The 10,090-nt window shown below is 36.2% G+C and overlaps 1 protein-coding gene across 1 annotated transcript; it reads right to left on the minus strand.

Annotated features, from left to right (window-relative positions):
* Window positions 1-2,341: 2,341 nt before the first annotated feature.
* On the minus strand, window positions 2,342-4,579 carry LOC120777938 (sorting nexin lst-4). The gene is made up of 3 exons (XM_040109537.1): window positions 3,733-4,579; window positions 3,019-3,668; window positions 2,342-2,766 (listed from the first exon to the last, which is right to left on the minus strand). The coding sequence occupies exons 1-3, from the start codon at window positions 4,474-4,476 to the stop codon at window positions 2,475-2,477; spliced, it is 1,686 nt and encodes a 561-aa protein (XP_039965471.1). The 5' UTR covers window positions 4,477-4,579; the 3' UTR covers window positions 2,342-2,474.
* Between the last annotated feature and the right edge of the window lie 5,511 nt (window positions 4,580-10,090).

Genomic DNA, 10,090 nt, shown 5'->3' on the forward strand with positions numbered 1-10,090 from the left:
GCTTGGTAGTGTTTCGAAATGTTAACTTTTCCAGCTCTATGTGCTGTTGTCCAGGAAATAAAATCACAGTTAACTTTTCCAATCAAATAATTTTTATTAAGCACTATGGGCTTATTTTCAAGTCTGGCTTAAGACTAGAATCGATATCGAGTTGCGTGAAAACATTAGTTTCACATATTCTTCATGTTATTGGAGCTGTCATAAAGCCATAAGGGCAGTGCATTTGGAAAAATTCCGCAATCTTATGTTGAGGCGTAAAATCGATTTTCTATAATATATACATTTAGCGATTGATATCGAATTGCATGAAAACATTAACTTCACATATTCAGTGTAATTAACCTTGTTCATGTTATTGGAGTTGTCATAAAGCAACTCCATAACGGCAGTGCATTTGGAAAAATTCAGCAATCTCATACATATTTAGGTGTAAAACAAATTTTCTAGTATATAAACAATTAGCAGTCGATATTGAGTTGCGTGAAAACATTAGTTTCACATATTTAAACTAATCAACTTATTCATGTTATTGGAGTTGTCATAAAGCCATAACGGCAGTGCATTTGGAAAAATTTCTCAACCTTATATTTGGGTTTAAAATCGATTTTATAGTGTATACACATTTAGCAATTAATATCGATATTCGAACTAATCAAGCTTCTTCATGTTATTGGAGTTATCATAAAGCCATAACGACAATGAATTTGAAAAATTTCCACAATCTTATATTAAGGTTTAAAGTCGAGTTTCTTGTAATATGTACTTATATACACAATTAACCTTCTGCATGATATTGGGGTTGTCAAAAAGCCACAATGGCAGTACATCTGGGAAAAGTTCACAATTTTATACAAGTATTTATGTTTAGGTACTACGCTGTAATGCTGTAGCTGCTCCTGAGTTGTTCTTTCACAGTTTGAAATCTTAAAAATATATGCACCAAATTTTATAGATGTGCAAAATTACTCACTTCTTGGTTGTCCATTACTTCACCTCATCTGGTCAGTTTTTTGTGCTTCTTTCTTGTGAGCTTTGGGCAAGAATAACCTCATAAAATAAACGTTGCAACAAACCTCACAAATTACTTGTCAGGTTTTCTCAAAATAGGGCTGTTAGACACACACTGACCACCATTCACAGTGAAGCCATTAACACCTTCACCGACTCCACCTCCAACTTCACCCATTACAGACTATAGCTCGAGTTACCGAGAATTTAGAGACCCTTGCGCAGATCCGTTCAAGATACTATAGTAGGTTAAGCTCCTACTTATCCAAAATCGAGGACGACATACTAAACACACGTCGAGCGGCATTGCAACAAGTCGCCGCATGACTCTAACCACCTCTTTGCATGCCAAGCAAATAACACCACCCGACCCTGAACACATTCAAACCAAGTTGAAAAAAAACACCTGTGTTTTGTAACAAAAGTAAACATCGCTAAATTCATTTGGAGGAATTCTGCCGAGTTGACAGTCCTTAACCTTATGCAAATCCGGGCCGGTTACGTGCACCCGCCTGTCGTGGCAATGGAAGCCAACCGCTAAATGTTGTAGGTATAACACAATTTGAATATTAGTTCTACACTTTATAGCAAGACTAATAATTATACTAATTATTCGACCTAGTTTGCAAATGTGTTCTTTTGAACTGAAAAGTAATACTTCAAAAGTTCTAGTTTCTTCCTGCAACATAAACTACTGTTCACATGGCGAAGGAACCTATTTAACAAGCACGAAGAAAACAACAATATATTACATGACATTAAACGACACTTCTAAAGTCTGTGAGACCTGCAGTTACAAAGCAATGACTCATAATTCTCAATTCGTGGATGGCTGCATAAGTTCATTGTTTTTGTGTAAAGGTACGTGTATATTTGCATATAAAATATATAATATATATTTAACACTTTAGTAGTATGCTCAAATTAGATAATATTCACAATATATAAAATACTATAAATGAACAAATACAAATTAATCGAATCGTACAAGAACAAAAGTACCCAAGTTGTAAATGCATGTATGAAATAAAATTGCTATACATAATTCTACATCAAAAGATTGCACTATTGAATATTTTAAATACACGGACATAATCACATTTTCTTTACAATTTTGAATAATTTCATTTGCAAGACATGCTGCGTTTGCATTCAATACATGTAGGTATATACATATATAAAAAAATAAAACTCATTATGCATAGGAAATACATTAATTATTCTTCTGATTTCTCTGTCACTACCACCACATAAAATAGCACAAACATTTGCCGTTTTGCAGCTTGGGCACTGACGTTTTTGCCGATGCAATTAGAATTATGAAGATATGAAATTTGTTTTGGATATTTTCTTGTGCAGTGCTGCTTCTCTATTGTTTCTATTGTTGTAATCTCACACACACATACAATAAAGCAATTATATAAAAGCGGCCGTGGCTTAGGGATCAACGTTTGTAGTTACCGAATTTATTCAAACTGGCGATAAGCTTCTTGCAGCCTATTAACGACATTCGAATAGAACTTAATTTGCTCTTCTATAAAAGATTTTAGCGCCTGTTTCATATGCGTATCACGTTCTTCTTTAAAATGTGACATTTCTGCCATTACAGCGTAAGAAATGACATCGGTGCGACGATTCACATCGGTCATTTGGGCATTGCTCATCTTTTGCTCAGAGGTTAAACGTTCGCATTCTTTGCGTTTTTGCATTGCACCCTTATGTGTTGAAAGAATGTCAGGAAAACTGTTGAGGACGCCTCTGAAAAAAAATATATATAAATACTTATTATACTTATGTATGTATGTATATATTTTTCAGTAATGAACAAGATTGATAAGTGAGCTAGAAAGTGAGAAAACAAGCACATATGACAATAGATAAGCTTTTATATGCAAACACGAGACACAGTAGAGGAATTACTGTTATACCAGTCAGAAGATACTGACACAAAATCTCTGCAAAAAATTTCTTATGCATATATACCTCTACTAAACCTAACTATCGTATTACCTGTAGATATGTAAACGGTCCGAAAGTGGTATCCAGTCCAATTTAGGTTGGTCACCAAATAGTTGCCCAATACCAATGAAAATACCACCAACGCGCCCAACACTTTCTGATAGCGGTGTTGTTTTTGAAGGTGCACGACGCTCGTCTATATTTAAGGCCTTTGCCAAGTCCGACATACCATCCCCAATACGTTGGAATTCTTTTTTACATTGTGTTTGATAACGTTTCGCCGTATCATTAGATAATGCCAAGAGATTTCGTACCGAAATATCCATTGCATGCGTGAACTGTAAACAACTTTCTATTTGAGCATCTACAAGCGATGGCAACAATGTCTTTTCCGGCGGTGATATGGCCCAACAATAGGAGACTCCCACATAAGTGTCACGTTCGGCTTTCCTTTTGCCCGATTTCCACATCTTGTCATCGTTGCAGGTCAAGAAATGATGCCAAACCTCACATTGTGACAGTACAGGATGGCGACAAACCCAATCTACGAATTCTTGCAATTGAACCCGCCGATGTTCCACAAATTGTTCTTCATAACGTCCAGAAATTTGCTTATCTGGCAGCGGTGGTATGGGGATGAGGCAAAATTTTTCCACCAAACGTTCATGTAGCCAATCAAAATGTTTGTACCGTCTTGATACCTGCAACAGAATTATGTTCAAATTGACGCAGGGAAAAACTAGTGCGAATGAATTTTAAACTTACAGATATATTGTTAAAACTGGGTGTCAGTTGGTATGCAATAAAAGTTTTCATTCCTTTAAATTTAGACTCTTTTTTGGGACTGGCTACTATTACAGTGTAACGTTGGTGATTAGTTTGCCAATAACAAAAACTTTCCACATATGCAATATGTACAATTTCGTGTTCAGAAAGTTTTTCCTTATTTCCCAATCCCAGTATATACGAATCTGAGCTTTTACCGAACATTCCAGACTTCTTTAAAGTTGCTGTGTTGTTCGGCGCAGCTATAGATGCTAATGAGATAGTGTCGTCCATTGGGGCAGCTGGCAGATTTTTGTTATCATAATTGCTAGCGGAATGTGATAGTTGATTAGCAAGACCTGTGTGATTACTAGTTTTTGTCCCACCACTAGGCCCTATTTCCGAGTAAGTCTCGTTGTCATCATCCCAATCATCCTCCCAGTCGTCATATTCATCAGCAGTTTGATCATATCGATTCGATGGGTCAGTTGTGGTCGCAGCAGGCAATGCAACTGGGCTACTAGCACTAGCATGCTGATTGTGTTTCTGTGCTTCCGCCGCCGACATTACCTCCACATATGCCGCTGGAAAGAGACCAACTTTTCCTTGACTATTCTTCCCCTCCCACCAACCTTCTCCAACGTCTGTTCGAGTCACTGCCAGGATTTCACCAACTTTAATTGAAATCTCCGACGATCCTGGCTCGCCAGAGAAATCGTACATTGCTCGCACATATGATGTCATTATAAAATAAATTAATAATATGAGTTTTTAAGCAATTCTCATATAAAAATAAATGACCAATCTAGCAATGACAAATAGGTGTTGTTCGAAAGTCGTAATCTTCAAAATGATTAAGTGGTTTACACAGAGTTGCAATTTTATATAAACAATCGAATCGATTTAGTGATAAAGTACTTAGCATGTAACCGGTTCAAGAATGATTAATAAAAGAGTAAATTAATCAATATGTCCCGACCGATACATCGTAAAGGGGCCGAATCTCCAAAACATTGAAAGAACTATCGCAGAAGTCAACACATACTTATCGTTTAACATTATATAAAATAATTTTAGTTTTGATATTTTCATTATGAAAAATTATAACTGAAAAGCTTAATATGTGTAATAACATTCTCATGCCCTCACATAAGTCACCACCCTCACTATTGTTATGTTTTTGTTATTTGTGAAGTTTTCCATATGCTGAGTTGATTACAGAAGCTCAAATCCTCGCAATTTCCTCATAAATGGTTGATGTCTGAATGCAAACCTCACAATGTAAAATTATAAATCTATGCCCGAATCGAGTCACTCGTTAACGAGTGAAATTCATGTTTTTTTTGTTTTCGGATCGTTTTACTCGCTATCGAATACGCATTTTCGAAATTTGTTATTTCCTCATTCGATAACGTATTCTCGTTTGTACGAAAGAATCGAAATGCTATTCGATAGCTATTTGAGAAACGTTAAAGTGCGAATTAAAAACAAAAAGTTCTAAATAAATCAGTTACAAATATTCGGAAGCAAAATGAAAGTTATTTTTCTAAGCCATTGATGATAAAACTTAGCGCTGCCGTGCAACCGATGAAAGATGCGAAAACTTGGCGAAAATTAAGATCAATAATTAACAATAGTTGAAAAAATAAAATTTAAATTATTAAAAATAATAATTAAATACACAAATAGATATTTGCTATTCAAAAGCACAATATAAAAAGGCAATTTCATAAAACAAAGCTTCGAAGCAAAGGACTGGCGGTGGTCCATACAAGTTCTTAACTGTAGCCAACCAACTCCTTCAAGCTACGGGGATAGATGTTGCAGTGGAACGGTTGACTTCATTCATAATGGAAAGATATAGGATCCAACAACGTGTCGAAATTATAAAAAATTACTACAGAAATCCAATGTCAGTGGCCTCAATTTTAAGAGCGAGTTTCTCAATAAGAGCGATGCAAAATCTTTTTTTTTTAACGTTACTGTGAGTGGGAATTGCTACCGCTCAATGATAACCAAATTGGATAATATGGACTTATACAAAACATGGTTCCAACAGGATGGCGCCACAAGCCACACAGCGAATGTCACAATCGATTTATTGAAAGCCCAGTTTGGTGAATGTGTTATCTCACGAAATGACCCAGTCCATAGGCCACCTAGGTCGTACAATTTGACGCCGTTAGACTATTTCCTGTGGGGCTACGTCAAGTAGTAGTTGGTGGTCAATGCCAATAAGCCTGCGACGATTTATGAACTTCGTACGAATATCGAAAGTGAAATTGCAGCAGTATCGGTTATTTATGCTTGAAAACCGTAGAAAATTGGATTCAGTGTCTGGACTTCTGCAAGCGTGCCCGTGCCATGCAAACGAAGTCGAGTTGAATACATAATGGTATCGAATGTACTTTCACAGGAATAAAGAGTTTCATTTATATCCCAAACCGCTTTTGTTTTATTTAAACAAAAACTTTTGTACCGCTCTTATTGAAAAACCCGTTAAATGTATGCAAAATTACTCATTTGCTTTGGATGTCTTCTGTTGTCTTGTTTGGTTTTGTAAAAAAGTAGTTTCACAGCAAAGTGCTTTTCACCTCATGTGGTGAGTTTTTTGTGCTTTTTTCTTGTGAGGTTACAAAATAAACCTCACAAATCAGTTGAGAATAGAAAAGGTCCAACTATGGACAAGCTTGTGAATTATGAGGTTTTGAGCTTTTGAAATCACCTCCGCATACGGAAAACCTCACAAATAACAAACACCTCACAATAGAGAGGGTGGTGATTTTTGTGAGGACATGAGAATAGGGCTGTTAGTTTTGATGTATACATATTAGGCGTATTCTCTTCCTCTTGCAAGATTGCAGATTGCAAAAATACTATACCGAAATATACAAGGACACGAGAGCACCCATTGCAGAATCTAGTGATATATGAACGGCTGATTCGGGCATGGCTATTGTGAATTGACGCACCTTCTGCATACATTTTCAATAAAAAAACTGTAACAAAACTTTATAATTTAAATAAAAATTATAAAATCTATTTAAAACTTACCTTCCTCAAACCGTGACATTGCTCGCAAATATACATGGGTTTAGGTCTGACATATTTTACAGCCATTGCAAATAATTTTCTGCGTGTGTTTGTTGTTGCGCTGGTGCACCAAGAGGAAATATATGCAATTCTTGCACCGTGCAAGGGGTTTGCAAGAGCAAGAGAATACCCCTATTGAGCATTTGGCAACATTACTCAAATGTGATCAAGAGAGAATCACAACGGAAGGGCGGAACGGAATTCACTAGTTGCACTCTAACAAAATGCAATGAGCGTGTTCACCACAGCTAACTCAGAAGGAGAAAATTTAACAGTGGCGCCTTAACAGAGCTGAGCCAAAGAACATATAACAATGAGAAGGTGCAAATCGAATTTTGTATAATACTATGTTCGGACCGACATTGAAAACATTTTGAAAACACATTTGTATGTTGTGTAAACTAAGTCGTTCGATCGACAATGTGTCAGTATGTATCAATAGCGACATTATCTTGCTCTTGCAAGATTGCACGATGGCACAAAATGCAAAAATCCTATACCGAAATATGCAAGGCGAAGAGAGCACCGATTGCATTGCACGAAAATAAACATGGGTTTTGGTCTGACATATTTTACAGCCATTGCAAAACATTTTCTGCGTGTTTTTGTTATTGTCTCGTTACACCAAGAGGAAAATTCTGCAAATTCTGCACCGTGCAAGGTTTAGCAAGAGCAAGAGAATCCCCTCAATATGAGAATATCAAGCGACAGCTGTTTTTGTATATGGAATGTAAACAAAAATGAAGTTACAATTTAGGGCCGGCAAAATATGTCTTCCACAAGCATCGATTAAACTAGAGCAGGCACCGATTACAATGAGTGGAATGTAAGTTTTCAAGCAGTTTTCAGCGAAAAGTGTGTTTTCGTTTGACAGATTTTACATAGACGAAAACACAAGTTTTCGTGCGAAAACCAGCTTTTCCCCGGAAAATATAATGCTCGATTGGACGGCTAACAGAGCTGAAAAACTTCAACCTAGGAATTCACCATATTTAATTTTATTGTTTTATGTTCTCTGGTTTGAGCATTATAAACTTGCGAATTTGTAAGAGTACATTTCTAGACATTGAAATTAGCATAATTTTTCCCAATTAAGACTGAAATTGCTCGATTCTGTTATTTTCGTGCCCTGTTGTCCGCCCCATGAACCTCTATGATATACATTCTCTGCCTAAACTTTGCTACTCGAATATTCTGGCAGCTACGAATTTCGGTATCTAGTTAATTCTGGCAATTTATTGTCGATTCAATTTTGTTCTACCATCTGTGTTCGTCACAATATTGTACGTATTTTTAATGAAAAACACAATAAATAATAAAATACAAATAATTAACCAAAATATACAACTAACCGTGCGATTCTGTAACTTGAGACAGTCTCAAGTCTCTAAATTTCAGATTTTAAGTTAGAGACAATTTTTGAGACTTGAGATGATATTGCTATTCTGTAAGTGACAGTCACAAAATCTATTACATTTCATTATTCAGAGATGTTTTTACACTTGAATGAAAACAAATATGTCGATAACAAATATTAAATTTTCTATAACATAGTCAAAAAACATAATTATCAATGAAAATAAAAATATATGTTGACTTTGTTTCATAATATTTACGAAATTTATGTAAAATTGATTTATTTTGGACCTTTTCGTGTTTGAGTTACTTACAAAATATAAAGAAACGAAAATCGATTAATATCTATGATGATCTCTATTCAGTATATTCAAAATGGCAGACAAGAGTTCTTTTTAGTTTTGTGACCTGCTAACTACCAGGTCTCAATATTTTGAGACTAACGCTGGAGACTGTTCAGTGAATAGTAACTTGTCTCAAATTGAGACTTTGCCTCAAAATGTCTCAAATAAAGACTAGAGACTGGTTACAGAATCCCGCTATAAGTGACCGAATAATTTGCTTACAAAATTAATATACTAATAGCGGGATTCTGTAACCAGTCTCTAGTCTCTATTTGAGACATTTTGAGGTAAAGTCTCAATTTGTGAGTTAGTCTCAAAATATTGCCTCAAATTCGAGAACTGATAGTTAGCAGGTCACAAATCTGAAAGAACTCATTTTGTCATTTTGAATGTACTGAATAGAGATCATCATAGATATTAATCGACAGTCGTTTTTTTATATTTTGTAAGCAACTCAAGCACGAAAAGGTTAAAAATAAATAAATTTTACATCTTCTTCTTCTTAATTGGCGTAGAAACCGCTTAAGCGATTATAGCCGAGTTAACAACAGCGCGCCAGTCGTTTCTTCTTCTCGCTACGTGGCGCCAATTGGATATTCCAAGCGAAGCCAGGTCCTTCTCCACTTGGTCCTTCCAACGGAGTGGAGGTCTTCCTCTTCCTCTGCTTCCCCCGGCGGGTACTGCGTCGAATATTTTCAGAGCTGGAGTGTTTTCGTCCATCCGGACAACATGACCTAGCCAGCGTAGCCGCTGTCTTTTAATTCGCTGAACTATGTCAATGTCGTCGTATATCTCGTACAGCTCATCGTTCCATCGAATGCGGTATTCGCCGTGGCTAACGCGCAAAGGACCATAAATTCGTAGTCCTTATTTCGTTTGCCATGATCGTCATCAAAAGGGGGGTCTCTCATCCGAGGCTGGTTGTAGCTCTTCACTGGGGGTGTTTTTTATGTGGCGGGTCCCAAACCCAGCGCACAACCCTTGTAGGGAACGTTTCGCCTTCTCACTTTAGCTCGCCTTCGAACGGATGTTCTTAGGCTACCCAGAGGATACTTGGTCAAAGACCGGAAGTAGTGAGCTGCTTGAGCCATGTGTAAAAGAATCGTTTCTGGCCACTCCCAAGTGAATGGCGATCAGAGAACTTTCCTCACTTGCGTGAACTTCTACACATGACTCCATCCTCCAATTTTACATAAACTTCGTAAATATGTACTATAAAACAAAGTGAACATATATTTTTGTTTTATTAATAATTATGTCTTTTGACTATGTTATAGGAAATTTAATACTTGTTATCGACATATTTATTTTCATTCAAGTGTAAAAACATCTCTGAATAATGAAATGTAATAGATTTTGTGACTGTAACTTACAGAATAGCAAAGTCGTCTCAAGAATTGTCTCTAACTTAAAATCTCAATTTTAGAGACTTGACACTGTATCACAGTTCAGAATCGTACGGTAAATTTATAATTGAAATTGCCAATTTTCGAAACCAATAGAAATGCAGGCAACTCTTATTGGAAGCAATCGATTGTTTTAAATTGTGATTACCATCGCTATGA

Source organism: Bactrocera tryoni, chromosome 5 (assembly GCF_016617805.1).
Source record: "Bactrocera tryoni isolate S06 chromosome 5, CSIRO_BtryS06_freeze2, whole genome shotgun sequence".
NCBI classification, from domain to species: Eukaryota; Metazoa; Arthropoda; class Insecta; order Diptera; family Tephritidae; genus Bactrocera; species Bactrocera tryoni.